Here is an 18,803-nt window from a genome sequence, read left to right as displayed (position 1 = left end):
GCAAACCAAGCCATGTTAAGACTGGTTTGGGAGACAATTTATATAAAGAGACAGAGAATGGCGATGCAGCAAGCTATTTCTGGTCTCCCAGAGAGCACTTACAGTAGACAGGGTATGATGTGTTTAGATGCCAGGTGTGCTGGAGAAGCTACTCGAGTGTATTGTATTGGCGGATGACTAGATATACATTACAATGAGACTTTGTAAACTTTTTATCAAGACTAAAGATATTTACCAATTTACTGTCAATCAAAAGGAGTAGCTCTTATTAGAGCCACTTAATACAACAGAAAAATGTCTAGTATCTTATGGTACCTATTATTAGTTCTTTGAAAACAATTATCAGAATTTAGAATTGTCTTCTGTGGTGATTTGTTAGTAGCATCTGATTTGGGCACGTTTGGGGGAAACTGCCACAGGGAGACAGTAAGATGAACACACCACTAAACATGTCATGGATCGATTTGTTGCCTTCTCCTCTGCTAAGTGTTTAAGCCACTTAGACTTCTTGTAATTTTAATTTGTTTTATGCTGGTGATTGAACCTAAGACCTTCCATATGCTGAGCACATGCTTTTCTACTGAGTTATGCCCATAGCTCCTTAATTTTTCTTTTATTAGAATCATTTTGAAAATACTTTCCATACATTGACTAGTTAAATAGGAGCGGCCATATTTATGCAAACACTTTCACCACCATCAACTCAATTTACATTTGACTTTTTAAAAGTTTTAAGACTGCAAGTTAGCTTTGTAACAATCGGTGGTGCCATTTTACTTCTCAAACCTGCATATATCTTTAAATAATGATCTCAAACTGTATATAGTCAATTTGCAAGGACTACCCCAGAGTTTGCTGACAAGACATTCTTAAACCATTCGTTTGGATTAGGATTTGACTTTCCAGATTGCAGTCATATTACTGTGCGCTGAATTCCTGAACCCCACTAAGAATTTGAAATAAAATGATTTTCAGCTGTTATAAATAAAAATAAGGGTTTTTATTTTAATTAAAAAAAAGAGTTCTTTTTTTATGGAAGGCTCTAAGAGAAGAAACCACCTGGTGACATTTTGGGAATGAAGTCAGGAAATGATGAAAGTTTCAGCCTGCTGTAGATGGATGAACTCAGATCTCTGGTTCTTGTCCTACTAAAGACTCCTAATTACAGAGTCTATCCTCAGAATCCTGTTTCTCCTTTTTCTGGGACTTCTCAGTGAAAGTATAATAGCCTTGGACTGTGAAGAAACTATTGTGAAGTCCTGTTCCCTCAGTGGGTTTCAGTGAACTATGCTGAGATAGACCACCTTGTGGATAGCATATGATCGGAGAGGACTCTGCTTCATTTTGTTAGCTGACGGCCAGTCTTGAGGACACCACATCTAGCCTGCTTGACTTTGATGTGTCTGTTTCATGTTGTGTGTGTGTGTGTGTGTGTGTTTATCTTTAGGGGGCAGAGGCTAACATCATGTTTCTCTCCTTGTTTTAAGAGAGGGTCTCTTACTGAGCCTGGAAACCACTGAGTTGGCTTGTTGCTTAGCCAGGGATCTTCCTGTCTCTGTCATGCAAACACTGGGGTTACAGGCATGCACTTCCAAGGCTGTCCTTCATATAGGTTCTTTAGGTCTGTCTTGGCTTCTCATGTATGGGTACCAAACATTATGTACTGAGACTTTGCCCCAGCACGGCACTGTGTTTTGCTAAACACCTTCTGTGAAATTCCTGGGTTTATCAGTGAAGGAGGGATTAGCTTCCACAGAGCATGTGCTGTTTGTTCAAGATGTTGAAGCAGAAGCACAGGGCTCCTACTTAAACAGAGTGGAGTCGCCAAGGAGAGGGAGTCCATGTCAAAGCATGCCTGTGCTTTCTCCTGTCCTTATCATCATGCAGGCCTTGCTTTGCCACCCAACTTTTTAATGATTGAGGAAACTGAAGTTAAGGAGGCGTCTGCAATCCCTGGGCAGCAAATGTGAGAGCTTTGGTACATATCCAAATGTGGGCCTCCACTGCTTTACTACAAAGGCCAGATGTTTGGAATTTAGCATGCCCTGCATATTTCCCGCATCTCTGAAAAAGCCCTCTTTTGGGAGGTAGAAAGAGGAGGACAATCTGACTTTCCCATGCACTCAGGCTCTCAGAAGATCCTCATGCTCTGACTTACTTGAAGGATAGTTTTTAATGGCATTGCAAAAATGGCATCAAACTTCACTATCTTAAAAAAATTCCATTTAACCATGAATGATAGATTTATGACTCACTTAACTGTTCACTTTTTGAGAATTTTTTTTGGGGCTGTCTCTTTGAAAAAAATGAGGGGGTGTCTTCATTATTGACACAATCGTTCATTCTTTCAGTCATTTTTTCTAAACAAAAATATTGAGACAGTATAAATTAGGGAGAACGTGACAGAAGAGAAGGAATAATGACTTGTGGTTTTAACATTTACACAACTGCTTTGAACACATCCGAAGTTCATAATGTTCAAAGAGAACTGCGTGGCACTGTGCTGGCTGCGCTCGCTCACACGCTGCCTCAGAGTTAGGAATGTACTTGCTTCACCCACACTCTCAAGGATGTAGCCTAGACCTGACATCATGTATATTTAATGAAGTTGCACTTTTTCCTGGTTAGAAATCCAAGGATATGGATAACTGTGACACTAAGTCAACATTTATTAACAAGAACTTACTCTAGCATAGGAAGTGTGTTGGGACTCTGTGCTATCTCATGAGACTGGTTCCTACATCAATCTTGCACAATAAAATATTACACTTTTTAAAGACAAGAATGTCAACTTTAGAGAAGCTTGAATATCAGGTGTTTCCTTGGGTTATTTTTATTATTTTCAATGTATGCCAATGTATGCATATTTTTCCAAAGCAAGTAATTTCCAAGGCAAAACTCTGCTTCATGACCTTATTGTTTTCATTAGATTTAATACTTGTGCTAATTAAAAATTGTTTTTCCATGTTTGCTATGAAAATGAGTACTATCATATTTGAATACGTAAATTAGCCAAAGATAGACTTGCTCCTGCTCCTGTAACAACTGTGTTAGTCCAGCAGGTTCCCCTTCTAGTTCAGAAAAAAAGCAGAATCCATTTTTTGGCATAATGTGGATGAGAAATTCTGAAAGAATGACATCATGCTTAGGAAGACAGTTGAACACTTCAATGCTTGAGTTCAAGCAATTGGAACAGTGTCATCATAAGCAAGCTTATGCATCCTTAGGACCCAGGGACACTTTGATGTGAACTAAAACTGTTGCTCAAGATTTTAGTGTCTCCAGTTCTACAGCCTTAAAATAACTAATGTCTTCCAAACAGGAGGTGCCATGATGGCACACTCATTGAACTGAAATTCAACTGAAATATATTATGTAAGTCTAACTACAAAATCTAAGTTCTTGGAAAAATAAATTTTTCCAAATATAGAAAACTATGCTCTTGGCAGTCTCATAGCCTCCAATGAAGAAGCCCACAGGAGGTAAGGCATTGATTCAAGAGAGGTACGTTTGAGCCACATCCTCCTTTTCAGCAGCTGCTGTCTAGTTATGTGTAATATAAGTTCCTCATGGTCACATATGTGTGTGTGTGTGTGTGTATGCTTGTATGTTTTACTGTGTTATCTACAAATAAAATTTCAGTGGGTAAAAGTGCCTACTGCTAAGCTTGCCAATCTAAGTTCAGTCCCTGGGATCCACATAACTGAAGGAGAGACTCAATTCTTTCGAGTTGTCCTCTGTAAACCAGGCAAGTTCCATGGCATTCCCTTTAATGCACAAGTAAATAAGTAATTGTAACAAAATTTATATAAAAACTAAATACAAGCTATGGAAAACAAACAAACAAACAAATATTATGGTGATGTCATAATAGAGCAGAGAGAACCAGGAAGACAGGGTAGTGGACCAGATAACTTAAAAGGCATTCATGAAAAAGGAAAACTCAGCTTTTAAAACTAGTATTTGGAAGGGCATATTAACTGTTTAACCTTAAAATAAAAATTACCAAAGTTTTATTAGCAGTCACCCTTTTATATCAAATTTATAAGATATGCATGAAGATGTAAATTTTTACATTGTTTTACAAAACATAAATGATATGCGGGTGACTAAAAACACTCTGAAAGCTGAGCAGAGTGCGACATACACATCTGTAGCCACAGCTAATCAGAAAGATCAGAACTGGGAATCACTTCAGTAGGTGAGCTCTGACTCTCCTGGGTAACACTCTAAAACTGCCTCAAGCAAACAAACATAGTTTGGGAAGGTAGAACTACTGATTAAAGAAGGGCTCCAACATCTGCTTGAAGATGCTAGAGCAGTGATTCTCAACCTGTGGGTCATGACTGTGGGGGGTATCTAATAACCCTTTCACAGGGGCCTCCTAAGACTATCAGAAAACACAGATACTTAACATTATGATTTAGCAATAAAAATAACTTTATGGTTGATGGTCACCACAACATGAGAGTCACAGCATGAGGAAGGTTGAGGACTGCTGTTCTAGGAAGCTATACACCAAGAGATTTTCCTTTTCTTTCTATGCAAATCAAACTCCTTAGGTGATAAATGAGAGCCTAGTAATTGAAGGTGGGTCTTATGTGCTGAGATAGCTTGTGCATTTTCTCTCTCTCTTTTTTTTTTAATTTTTTATTTATTTATTTTTGGTTTTGCTGAGTAATTCTTTCTTTCTTTTTTTTATTTTTATTAGGTATTTTCCTCATTTACATTTCCAATGCTATCCAAAAAGTCCCCAATACACTCCCCCCGACCCACTCCCCTACCCACCCACTCCCACTTTTTGGCCCTGGCGTTCCCCTGTACTGGGGCATATAAAGTTTGNNNGTCCAATGGGCCTCTCTTTCCAGTGATGGCCGACTAGGCCATCTTTTGATACATATGCAGCTAGAGTCAAGAGCTCTGGGGTACTGGTTAGTTCATAATGTAGTTCCACCTATAGGGTTGCAGACTCCTTTAGCTCCTTGGGTAATTTCCCTAGCTCCTCCATTGCGGGCCCTGTGATCCATCCAATAGCTGACTGTGAGCATCCACTTCTGTGTTTTCTAGGCCCCAGCATAGCCTCACAAGAGACAGCTATATCTGTCTTTCAGCAAAATCTTGCTAGTGTATGCAATGGTGTCAGCGTTTGGAAGCTGATTATGGGATGGATCCCTGGATATGGCAGTCTNTAGATNGNCCATCCTTTCNTCACAGCTCCNAANTTTNTCTCTGTAACTCNTTCCATGGGTGTTTTGTTCCCAATTCTAAGAAGGGGCACAGTGTCCACACTTTGGTCTTCATTATTCTTGAGTTTCATGCGTTTAACAAATTGTATCTTATATCTTGGGTATCCTAAGTTTTGGGGCTAATATCCACTTATCAGTGAGTACATATTGTGTGAGCCTGCCTTCCTCAGACTAGCCTCAAACCTTGGAGAAGGGTGGCAGGGCTTTGTTTTATATATAAAACTTGTAAGGTATGGTACATGGACAGTGAGACACTGATTTTCCTGGCAGTAATTGTGTATCATGTGTTCTAGATTATCAATTAGCAAACCATGTGTGCCCCCCCTCACTTAATAAATCTTATTAACCTTGGTTAATTTTAGGTTAAAAATAACACTGGTATTTAGTTTCTTAGATAATAATAAAGCAAGGATGTAGGATCTTTATTTATGTTTTGGAAACTTCCAAGGTAAAATTGAAAGTGAATTTAGAGTTTCTTTTTCTTTCTATTCCAGACAATACAAGCTAACAGAATAACAGTTTTATAGCAGAACATAACAATTAGCTCTTTTTTTCCTCATATGCTACCTAATAATATTTCTAAAATACAAAAGTATGGCTGGTAATATACCTCAACCTTCAAAACAAATTGAAATGCAAATTATATACTTATACTAAGATTGGTTTTCTTATTTGAGAGCAATCAGTTGGTATATATATTTTTTCTGGAAACGATGGAATTTGAATTTTGTTGTTGTCGTTGTTGTTGTTTTAAACAAAATGCCAACTTATTAAGCCATCTTTGTCATTTGAAATTTTATTCACTTCATCAATTTTTAAACATGCTTGGGGCAATAAAAGGCCACCTCAGGACTTAAGCACTCCACGTTCATGACTATTCTAAGTCAGTTCTATATTGTAGTGTGTTAATTCTTTTCTTTTCACTGCTGTGTGAAAAACCGTTTTTCAAGAGAGCTTCTCTGTGCAGGCCTGGCTGTCCTGGATCTCACTCTGTGTATAGACCAGGCTGGCCTCAAACTCAGAGATCTGCCTGTCTCTCTGCTACATACATTTTATGAAGTATAAATGTTGGTGATTATGCCCACAAAACATTGTTTGTAATTGGATTATAACAATAACTGTGTCTTAGCTTCATTGTGAGTACTCAGCTTAAGAGGCCTATCTATAGCCTGGAAAGCAGGTCCTGTTATTTGTCTCTCTGCGTATCCATGGCAGTACGTTGCAATCCACATATCTCCACCTATTTAGCTGATGTAAATTAAGCATTCCAGAAGTGGCAGTGCTTGACAACCAAATGCATAAAATAGTAAACAATTGACAATCAAAATAAGGAAACAGCTGTTGGTTTCTTTTTATAAAAAATGATATGTAATTTACAATGAATACCAATTAAAATTATTAACCAATATACATAAATTTTCTTTGTCTTATTGTCAAGTAGCTATGTGGATTATCATATTTTCTTAATTTTTCAAAATGATTTCTGAAGCCCCCCCTTACCCAGATTAAATCTTAATCATGAATCAGTTAGTATGTGAGCCTTCTGCTCTGTAAAATGTACGCATATTAACGAAGTAAAATGAGAAGATATTCATGTGATAGTGCATGATCCAGCACAAGGCACTGCTGTGCTAATGGTTATTTCCATTAAATGTGATGATTACAACAAAACTTCAATGGAACTTGATCTTGCAGTCATCAATAACCACTTAGATTAACATGGTAAGAGCTTTAATGTACAGAGACATGACAAGATGTGATTTTTAAAAGCAGTGACGTCTCATTTTGGTTGTTGAGAGGAAAGAGAAAAGTCGTGGATGACTAGCTGTCAACTGAAAGCCAGAAGTGTCACTGTTACTAATGTATTATAATGACTTGCTGTATATATCTCTTGCATGAACCTCACAAGCCCATTTCACTACTGCTTCGGTACAGCTTGCCTTCCTCTTGGTAATTATTTCAATATAAGCGATGATGAGGGATTCATTGTTTTAAGCAGTGATCTGTGATGGTATGAGGTACCAATCCACATTTTCACTCTCTGCTGCATATTAGTTATTTCTTCCTCCCACACCAAAAGTATCAGAGAATGAAGTAAAACCTTGCTCTCTCAGCCAATGGGGCTCAGCCATTTTATCAACATTCACTTCATATTAAATAAATGCATTTTCGTTTTAAAGAACATATCAAGGGTTTTTGTGTTTAAAGTTACAGTTAATTTAAAGTAGTCTCACTTTTAGTATTACTACTATAGCTCTATATGTCAGAGATTGGTGCTTTTATTCAGTGAACAAACATTTACTGAGCATCTTCTGTGTGCTAGCCATTATGTATTGAGCAGAGACACAGTTAAGATTGGTCTGCCCCAGACATCAGTGTCCAGGAGAGAAATGTGCAGAGGCTGAAATCACAGTGCAAAGAGAGGCATTGAATGTCAGTGCAGGTTGTGGCACAGTGCACAGAAGGCAGGTGCAGGACTCTGCCCAACAGTACACAGGAGCTCAAAGCAAGGAACAGGAGAAAGAGTTAGGAAATTTATGATGTATTGGGAGTGCCACTGCCCAGGACATGACAGCATAGCAAGGCAGTTAGAAAAATAGTTTCTGCTGATGGTCTTCTTGGGTTCTACCTTAGACCATTAACTACCTGCCCCATGCCTTGACTTACCCATCTGTAGAGATGAGATGGCACAATGGGAGCAGCTATTTTAAAAGAAAGCCATGAGGTTGACTGAGGCACTTTCCTCATTTTGTAAAAAAAAAAAATGCCTGTTATGAATTATTCAATTGCTTGTTACTAGTATAGGTGGAGTAGTGATGCTTTGGCTGGCAGTGGCAGAAAAGGATGCCAGCCGGAAAAGTAGGAGGGGTCAAACAGACATAAGTGGTTCAGTTAATCCTCAGAACCTATGCCATAGGCAGACTCCTTATATTTAAAAATAGAGTGACTCGGGCTGGGGTAGGGCTCAGTGGGCAAACTGCTTGCTAAGCATGCCTGACAATCTGAGCGTTGAGGCTTCTGTAATTATATCATGTTCCTGTAGAGAAATGGGAGGCAGACACAGGACGATGTGCTCATGAGCCAGTTAGTTGGATATATATATATATATATATATATATATATATATATATATATATATATATATATATATAAAATGTGACATGGAACAGAAAGATGGAAACTCTTGAGAGAGCCTAGGAGCAGTGCTGCTAGTCTGAACCAGGACACCAAGAGGGGAATGGAGAGAGAGGAGCTGTCCTAGGAAGTATCCTGGAAATCCAGTTATTGAGGCTAGGTGGATTGCAGGATAATGGCACAATGGCTCAGAGAGTAGGTGGGAAATGTCTATATGTAAACAAGCTGAGCTGAGAAAGAGAATGCTTGTCTATTTGATTGGAATTGTTCAGGCACACAATAAATGTTACTTCTTCCCCTTGTGAAACTATATCTTTTTTTTTAACTTGTTTTTTTTTTTAAAACAAACAACAGAGTGTAAGAAGTATATAATTTGGTTGCAGTCTTGTCATTTGGGTTTATAGTTTCTAAGTCTGAGATATTGAGTATAAGTGACAATGTCAAACATTTGGAAGCTATCTTTTGGTAATTTTGCTTTAGGTTTCTTCACTGAGAGTGCAGACTTTCTGACTGGCCTTGGTTCCCCTTGGTGCTATGTGATTCTCTGACATCCGTACAGATATATCCAGTCTTGACATATGATACTGGCTGGCATCATACAGAAGGCAGAGATGAGTGAGCTTACAAGCAGGACATGGCTATGCTCAAGATTAAATGGCATCTGCAACAGGTGTCCCTTGGAACCAGGGTCAGACAGGGATTCTTGCTCTGTCTAAAGGAAATTATGAAGTGGTTTTTATGCAATGATGTAGAAACTATGAAAATTATACATGTGTGACTATGACACACCAGAAAATTATATTTAGTAAGAGGCTACAGCTATAGACTTTCCTTTTGCTTCCTTCTCTTTCTGTATCTGTGTGTATGTAATGTATGGATGGATGTTTTTGAGTAGGCATGGTCATGGGGTCAGTGCCACAGCCAATGGTGGGAAAACAACCTTGAGCATCAGTCTGGCCTGAAACAGGGGCTTCACCTGTTGCTCAGTGTTTTATATATATATATATCCAACTAACTGGCTCATGAGCACATCGTCCTGTGTCTGCCTCCCATTTCTCTACAGGAACATGATATAATTACAGAAGCCTCAACGCTCAGATTGTCAGGCATGCTTAGCAAGCAGTTTGCCCACTGAGCCCTACCCCAGCCCAAGTCACTCTATTTTTAAATATAAGGAGTCTGCCTATGGCATAGGTTCTGAGGCAGCAGGATGAATTTGCTTAACTTCGGAGATCTTTTTAATGATTCTACACTCTGTATATGGTAATTTTTATATTTAGAAGACTGAATATCTTCTTTATTCTGAGGGAATGATTACATTTAGTAAGCTGTCAGGCAATTAACCAAAACAGCAAAACTGAACAATCAAACACCTTTTATTTTCAACATTAGATTTTAAAGTATTGTTGCTACTTAATAGTAACAAAAGACCATTTGCATCCCAATTTAGTTACCCAAGTTTTTTTTTTTTTTGTTTGTTTTGTTTTTTACCTACGTTTATGAAACAAAAAATTGAAAAAGTTTTTTATTAACCTTTTACTTCCATTACTGACTGTTCCTTTAATAGTAACCAGAGTGGTTTGCTGAAATGCCAGACAGAGTCATGACAGGGAGACTGCTCTTCTTGGTTATGCTTTGGTCCTGCCCAACCAGTAGGTGAGTGTTGATTACCCAACTAATCCCACCACTGATCGTAACCAATGTGTGGCTAGGATTTCAGTTCAGGAAAAACCTGACTAGACTTGTTTTGGTTCTTGAATTTTGAGCTTACTATTTTCAAAATATTTTCTGAAGAGAAAAAAATTGAATATGACAAATTCATTGTCTAGAAAAATGGTATTGAATCTCTTTACTGGTTTGACTGTACCTAAGTTTTTATAAACTATGTAAAATTGGGAGTTACTGCTACTCATCCTTTCGATTTACTTTCTGTGTCGTTGTGGCACTTTTTCTGCATCATTAACTGAAGCAGTAAAAACACTAATACCCAGAAGAGATACCACCTCCAGCAGATGTATGTATAAAAATGTTTTTATATGCCAATTTTCCTTATCTTCTTTCTTATAATTAGCAGGCTATTATATTTGACCTGAGCAAAATGTTTTAATTAAGCTGTCCATGCATATTTCAATAAACTTGATTTTTTTGACACTTCAAACATAACCTTGTGTCATTCATGCCTGCCTCCTATTTTAAATTTATAGCATGTTCCAGCTGTAGAATTACCATGGTTACTTCTATGCCTCATAGTAAACCAGAGTTGGCACTTAAAAGTCCTGTGCTACATTATGTATTTGCACTGAAAAGAAAATCAACATCTCAATAATTCCAATATTATAAATTTCTTTGCGAATCTGAAGACATATGACACCGGTCAGTGTTGAAGATATCCTAAGAGCTGAAGTTTATTTGAGGGGTTTTGTGGTAGCGTAGTCTACTGATATTCTCTGAGGCATCAGGTTAATGCCAAGTGTGATTTTTATTACCAGTAGTTTTGGATGATTGCAATCTTGTTTCTTTATGTACGCTTCTTTAGAAATACATAGAATATCAGTTTGTTGTGTGGACATCCCTGACTCAATTAGGGACTGATTAAAAGAAAATGTGAGAACCATGGCCTCCATATGGCACTATAGTCTAAGAGTAGTATCAGGGGTTGATCAGAACCTGCACCTCTTTGCAGACCAGCTGAAGTTATTTTAATTTTAGACTTCTTTAAAATATCTAAAATATTTACTGCATAAGCAACACAAATAAATTCCCTTCATTAACAAACTGAACATAACAGTTCCTGTTGATGCTGGCTTTGCCTCCGTTGAGTTTTATTAAGGAAGACTCCAGTTAGTAACTAGTGCTTTTGTAAGTTACTGTTTAACTATTCCCCATTCAGAAAGAACTGTAGAATATCTTGGAAATAACCCAACAGACTGACCCATAACCCATGCTGCAACACCGAGGTCTGCACTTACCTGCACTGGTGCCTGCACCGGATGTAAGGTCTCCACCCATCAGACCACCTATGGAGAAGAGAGGAAGATCAAAAGGAGAAAGGCTAGGGGCCCACAGAACAGAGCAGGAGCCTTCAGCACTCAGCATTTGTCCTCTTCTGAAAGACATCCGTAAAATGTGCTATCTTAGTTGCAGGGCTGACATTTGTTTTATTGTGACATGCTGTGTTCAAATGGTAAAAATACCTTCACTTACTGACATTTTGCAGAGTTTTTTTCTCCACCCCTCACAGGAAAGATTACAATAGAAAAATACTGTCTTACAATAGTCTCTGAATTTTTATTATTTCCAGGTCTGGTTTTCTCCTAAAGAGATACTCCACAGGAAAAAAAAATCTCACTTCATTTCTACCATATGCCTTGATATCCACATATTTGATATCTACATTTTTTCTAAATATATTTTCTAACATTTTTCAATATTAATCAACTAGAAATTTTATTTTCTCATAATTGACCACTATATCTAGCTGAATTTCACTTAATGACACAATGAATAAGTTTTCATTGCCACAGGTTTACAATATACTAATTAATTGTTAATTTAAGAACAACACAAAAATTTGTACTGGCAAGATGGCCCAGCAAGTCATAGCAGTTAACACCAAGCCTGTTGACCTGAATTCCATCCTGGCCCTACCTGGTGGAAGAGAACTGACTTCTTCTCATTGTCCTCTGATTACCTCACAAGGACTCACATGTTACAGTGACAAATAGATAAACAAATGGATAAACACAATAATGGCTATGTTTCTTTGTAAGAATTGTGAATTTTCAGTAAGATTGAAGATAATTATTTAAAAAATTACAGAGAACAAGATCCTGAAAAAATAGTTGAGAATGACATCTAATTGAGATTTCTTAGTTGTTCATAAGCAATACTTAATTGCTATTAATTGTTTCTAGCTATTGAAATCAGAAAAAATGCTTATTATATTTTAAGAAAACGTTTCCTATTTCCCAGCAAATACAGTTTTGAAGACAAAATATCAAATTAAAAAATGAATGAACATGAGTTATCAAATAGGATATTCAAAATTCTAAATATGAACTGAAAGAAATCTATATAACTATTAAAATGTATATTAAAAAATTCAATCATATTATAGAGGAGAGAATGGCACAGTAAAGTCCTTTGAAGATATTTCCCTGGTTCAAGATTTATAAAATCTTCTAGAGGAAAATGTCCTTCCATCAATAAGCCGCTCTTAGTACAGTTAAATGTACCTAAGCTATTGAAAGCACCCTGTGGAGTACTTTCTTTAAACCAGGATGTAAATACACAATAGACTGTTGTATGAGATTTAGAAATACAATTATTTTTGATGCTGCTTCTAGAACTATGAAGGAATGGCTTAGTTATATTCAGTACACACTGAATTAGCTCCCACTGTGAGCTTGGCAAATCAAATGGGCATTCTTCCTTTCAAGGTTCAAGTCCAGTGGAGAAAAGCCATGTATTCAATTCAGGACATCATAACATATTTAGCTGGATTCACATACTAAGAATGTCTGATTTTTTTTCTTCTGAGCAATAATTTCTTGTCTTTAGGTCACTGTGAATTGAACAGCAGCAGGGATACTTTATAATGTTGAGACAAATCTGTGGCTAGTGGGTGTGAGTGCGATGTCCCATCAGCTGCACTTGTCATTAGCTGTGCTTTATTTCATACAACTTATAAATCATGCTAGTGTACTGGTAGCACAAGTCTTTTCTACTGTATATCCTTTCTGGGATAAGTTGTCTTAAACAAATAAACAACCCAAACAATTACAGATAGGGGACAAATGCTGCTGGAGAAGACAGAGGACGGTCTCACAGTGACAGTTTAGTAGGAAGAAGAGAGAAAAGATTCTTTATGCAGAAAAGACTACAACAAAAGTGTGTAGACTAGGTATTTGACACTGTTGGAGAAAGTTAAGTGCTTAAATAGCAACTGGAGGAGAAAATTGACCTCCAGAAAAGACAAAGTGTGGGTTATGAAATGCACCGAAAGATAATCTGAAGAACTCAGGCTGTGTCACAAAGAGTATTTAGTAACGGGTGGATGTTGAGCAACAAAAGAATACAGACAGGAACCAAAGTGCACTTCCTAAATAAGGAAGCTTTCGATAGATGTGGATCCTTCCAACACCTTGTGATCATTAAGTCCTCTTAAGGACCTACCTGTGTTACCTGCACTTGGAGGTCTATGTGTTACACCAGGAGACATACTATTCCTCTGCAGAGACGGGTGGGCCAGTGGCAGAAGATTGGGGTTTCCCAGTGTGCTGACAGGATTGCTGTATACCAAACTGTTATGGCTGGACACTGGGATGGTAACTGGCATCTCAAAGCTGGGAGGTGGAACAGCCTGTGGGGGCAGAAACACAGGGAAAGCCATGGAAGTGAGACAGAAGGATTCAAGGACAGAAAGCATTAACTTCGCCCAGGAAAATTCCAAATTCCAAATCGTGCAGTGTGTAGATTTATGCCCAGGAAGGGGGTCTCAAGATGTGTGATCATAAATTGATTTCTTCCCTGCACTTATAACTCTTTCTCTGCAACCGTTAGGAAACGTTTCATTTTTCTGTGAAACAAAGCCCTTTTTCATTAGACTCCATTGTCTTTAAATTCCATTCTATGAAGTAATAATTATTCATTTGTGATATCTGAATCGGTTGCCAGAAATGACGGTAAGATCAAAGGTACGTGACTGTGATGACTTCACAGAGAAAAGGGGGATTAAAATGCAAAGCTGATCCTTTGGTTTAATTGCTTATTGAAGCATATTTATGCAGAAGTTTAATGATATAAAATCATCTTCAGGCCTGTGAATAGCACATATAGTTTAATTATTATTTTTAAAAATCTGTTTTTTAATCGCAAGTTAAGAGACAATAGGCGTTTTAAGGTACAGGTTTCAGCGGAGTATGTATTATTTAGTAGCTCACATCTTAAAGTGATATCTCAGAAAATATACAATGTTTCACATTTTGCTATATAGGTACTGCCCCTGCCACATGGCAAGATCTATATCTCAAATGAGAGAGTTGGCAAATATTTAGTGAGCTAAAGCTGGGCGGATGTCTAATTAGTGTGATCCAGGTTCCAATTATTGATTTTTGCTATTATTTTGGCAACTTAAGCGAAACTATGTTTTTGTTTCTGCTTTCAGTAACTCATCATAGTTGTAAACACTCTTGTCTTTCTCCTTTTGTCAGCATTACAAGTGAAAATACTGTTCAAAGACATGCCAGAGGACTCATGGTATCATGGCATACAGCCTTTATAATGAAAAATTGTGCTTGTGTGTATATACACACAACAGATTTGTATAAGCCCTCTGAGATTTCCAGTAAGAAGTTGTCCAAGTTTAAATGTGTGTTTATTAGTGGCTCACATGTGGTTTGTTCTTATTGCTTTCATTATTACTAGTTGTTTTCTTTAGAGTTTACTGCAGCTATCTGTGACTGGTTGACTGGCTGGCCTGAATCATACATGTGTCTGCAGTAACTCTGTGTTTATGTTGTTGTTAACTGTAATATGTTGTCTGTTTATGTTTATGCTTTCATAGTCTTCATTTCATGTTTTTATTTTCTTCCATGTTATGAAAATTCTAATACTGGTAAAAGCAGTTCTCTCTGTGTTCTCTCTGTGTAGCCCTGGCAATCCTGGAAGTCTGTAGACCAGGCTGGCCTAGAACTCAGAAATCCACCTGCCTCTGCCTCCCAAGTGCTAGGATTAAAGGCGTTCGCCATCACCTCCCAGCTGACTTTATTGTTTTTCAGGGAAATAAAAATGTTCACATGAATGATAACATGTTTGTCCTTTTGGTCCTTTGTGAAGTGAATACAAAAGAACAGAAAATGATTTTTGGATAAACTCTATAACCAAGAAATAAAAATGCATAGTAATATTAACACATAACCAAAGACTTGTTCAACAAGAAAAATATTAATGTATGCTGCAAGCGTCTGTAGAGTAATAAATATATCCATTCAATGACATGCCACATGAGAATTGAAGTCACCTCTGAAAAGAGTACAGTCATAGTGCTCAGCAGCCTCCACCATTAACAGTCTCCACTGTCAAATCTTTTTTCTCTGCCCTGATCTCCAGATATCTCAACCAGGCCTTCTAGCCACTGGTGCAGGAAGTAGCAGCAACTCAAGTGGAGCAGAGAGGCCAAGTGCCCATTTTGCAGCTGCATCCTTCTTACTAGATTCTTGCAGGGGCTGAGTTCGACCACAGAATGACACCCTTTGAGTGACTCTCATTTGCTGAAACAGGGCTTTCCCTCCTCTAGTGATTTCTTGTTCCTCTTGTGTCCTTAGGCCTGCAGGTAATAGCACCTTGTAGGCACCAAGCACCAGCATACTGTCCTACTCCCTCAGATTTCCTTTAACTTGATCTACATGTGTAGTCCATTTAATGAGCCCTCTTTATCTATATTTTGAATTTGGCACCTGTTTCTGACTATGACCTTGGACCATAATATTAGCTCTGCCGATTTTAAATGGGGACATTTTGAAATTCTGGGTGGGCATGTGAACACCCTCATTCCCAGCAACATCGTGGTGATTCCTGAGGTTGCTTCCCGATAGATCAAGCCACTCTGGGCTTTGCCTTCCTGATTTTTACTTTCAACAGACAACACTGAGAAACTTGATCTTTTCAAAGCTCACATTAGATGACAGTACCCCTCTCTCAAGTTCTCACAAGTGTACCCATTTTACCTAAAGGAAAAACCCCACTTCCTCCAATGGCCTAGAGATTCTTTACCAACCTCCAGTACTTATGCCTGTCAGCCAGCCCTGGCCTACTTTTCTCACTTTTTTTTTTTGAGACAGGGTTTCTCCATAGCCCTGGCTGTCCTGGAACTCACTCTGTAGACCAGGCTGGCCTTGAACTCAGAAATCTGCCTGCCTCTGCCTCCCAAGTGCTGGGATTAAAGATGTGCACCACCACTGCCCAGCACTTTTCTCACTCTTGACCAAATACAATGACTAATCCCAGCACTACATCCAAAACTCTGCTCAAAGTCTGGCCATCTGGAGGGCATCCACCTTGACCCTTTTATTTGATCAGACATCTTGCTAGCTCCTTACACTCACCTTTAGATCTCTTTCTCTTTTATTAAAATCAAAAACAGTTTTGATGTTGGTTGGTAATAGTACTTCCTCAAAGCACTCAAGATGGTTTGCTACAGACAATTCAAAATGTATTCTCCTTATTATAGTATTTGAATCTTTTTCTTTGAAGGGGAATTTTTAAAGTGTACTGCATTAATATAAGAGTGTAAGATTATCATTTCCTGCATATTTTCTATTGAACAGGCTCTAGAGGTGTAATTGACTGACTTGATATAATTTAACTCTGTCAGTATCCCTTCATTGTGCATAATTTTTCTTTTTTCAAAATAGTAAGATTAAAAATGGCCGAACATCAAACTGGTGACTGAATCTGGTTTTGCTCCTAGTTCACTGTGCAATGCAGATTTTTATTTTGGAGCAAATGAAATCTTGTAGTCAGTGATCATATAATTTATACATACACTAGTAAACCTAATGGCCCACACGACTAACAGTTAACTACTACATCTCAGGCTGTGGGGAAGGTCAACTTTAAAAAGTACATTCTTCTGTGTTTATTTAAAAGCCCATATTTTAAAACTACCCTTTGGTTGTAAATGTTTTAATCTGTAATTATCATTCCTACTCAGGCAGCCTCCATTCTCACTGGGTCCCTAAGACTTGCTACAGAACTCATCTCTCCTCATATTAGAGGCACTTTCACAATATAAAACATGTTAATAATTATGCAATGAATGACCAACTAGTTCAGTGCAAGTCAGCAGACTCCTTTTTCCTTCTGAGCATTACCCTGAAGAGTTAATGAGTTTCTAGCACATTGGACCATAATAACTTGAGGAGGATTGCTATAAAATTCATTTGTGATTGGCTAAATGGGAGTCAGGTATATGTTGATACCAGAGCATGTCAAAGAATGGTAATCTAGCAATTGAAGATTATCCTTTCCTCAAGAAATCTCAGCTGCAGCCCCAGTAGTGGAATACCTTGTCACTTAATCAGGAAGCCATTTAATGTCCCCTGACCCTGATCACCTTATCCATGAAAAAATATAGTTGCATAGATAAAGGCACTAAATGTCCCTAAGTACTTGGGAAGCAATGTAGAGGATAGAGCAACATATATTTAGAAGAAATTTGCATTATTCTTTTCCATTTTGACTTTTTAAATTAGGAAGCTTTAAAAGATTTATATAAATTTTTTTTCTGGCTCAAAACCAGAAGCCACCCCTAAAGTTAATTATTGTGTGCCAGTCTCTAAATGTTTAGTAGAATTTGGAGTGATCGCATAAAGTGCTGTAGGTAGGCCTGGCTATCAGGAAGACAAGGGAGCTGGGCTCTTGTTTTTATAGTGAAATACTTGGTGACAGCAGGAAATAATCCCAAGCTCATCTACAGGAGAGGAAGCAGGTGGTCCCTATCCTAAGTGATGCAGGAATGGTGGCTGAGAAGCTCATAGCTGCTGTCTTTGAACAATGATCCTGGTTCTTGAGGTATGATATCCAAGTCAGGAGGACTTGTGAACCCTTGATTTCCCCCAAACTTTCCATGAAGAAAAGTCCAAAAAAAATCAAATAGTATATTTTTGATAAAATATTAATTTTAGTTAATGGTCCATATTTTGTTTACATGAACAACTGAACTGTTTTGCCACTAATTGAACTACTCCTACCAAGCTTCAGAGCTCCTAGTAGAGGAAAAAATATTATACAGGTCTATTGACAAGTGATGACCAATTGCTATTATCTCTGTCTGCTCTTAGCTTCTTAGTGGCTGTAGCACAGATCACGTCTGCCCATCCCTTTATGTCCTCAGTGTCCAGACTTTCAGCCTATCTGAGCTCTTCTGAGAACCTGTTCTTCCTTCCCCTGTATTCGATACCTACACAATTATGTACAAGTGATAATGTGGCCATCCCAACCTAATTTACACTGCTCACTTCTCACCTTAGGCCTCCTGGGACCTTATCCAGTCTGCTACTTTATCATTTCTCATAGTCTCCACCCACCTCCTCTTTCTTGAGCTTTCCTCTTTGGTCCTCCAGATATGAGGTCATTCTTTTCCTTTTTTTAAAGCATTCTTCCTTTGCATATGAATCAAGTCATTTTCAAATTCATTCTACTGCTAATTCTAGGTACATCAATGTTGCTGTCTTCACAGTCTACCCTTCTGAAGAAAATAAAGACATTTCTGTCCATTTGCTCTATCCTCATTTCCTCTCAAGCAATTTTGCTTCTACTTCTGATCCACTTGGGTCTTTTTGCTAATCCCTGGCTCCTCCAATGGGGTTGTTTTTGCCATGATGCCCAGCATTAACTGTAGCAGAACCAGCAGGAGGAACC

The 18,803-nt window shown here is 38.0% G+C and overlaps 1 protein-coding gene across 11 annotated transcripts in view; it reads right to left on the bottom strand.

Moving 5' to 3' along the window:
* Positions 1-18,803, bottom strand: part of Mef2c (myocyte enhancer factor 2C) — a 145,204-nt gene that overhangs the window by 21,253 nt on the left and 105,148 nt on the right. For all 11 annotated transcript variants that reach the window (XM_021179843.2, XM_021179832.2, XM_021179842.2 and 8 more), the window contains 2 exons: positions 13,557-13,743; positions 11,351-11,398 (listed from right to left, as the gene is read on the bottom strand). In XM_021179843.2, the coding sequence (XP_021035502.1) occupies positions 11,351-11,398; positions 13,557-13,743 (235 nt within the window). The remainder of the gene's footprint in view (positions 1-11,350; positions 11,399-13,556; positions 13,744-18,803) is intronic.

The sequence above is a fragment of the Mus caroli genome, chromosome 13, assembly GCF_900094665.2.
Source record: "Mus caroli chromosome 13, CAROLI_EIJ_v1.1, whole genome shotgun sequence".
Lineage (NCBI taxonomy): Eukaryota > Metazoa > Chordata > Mammalia > Rodentia > Muridae > Mus > Mus caroli.
Note: the sequence above shows the minus strand (reverse complement) of the source record. Positions and strands in the feature narration are given on the sequence as shown.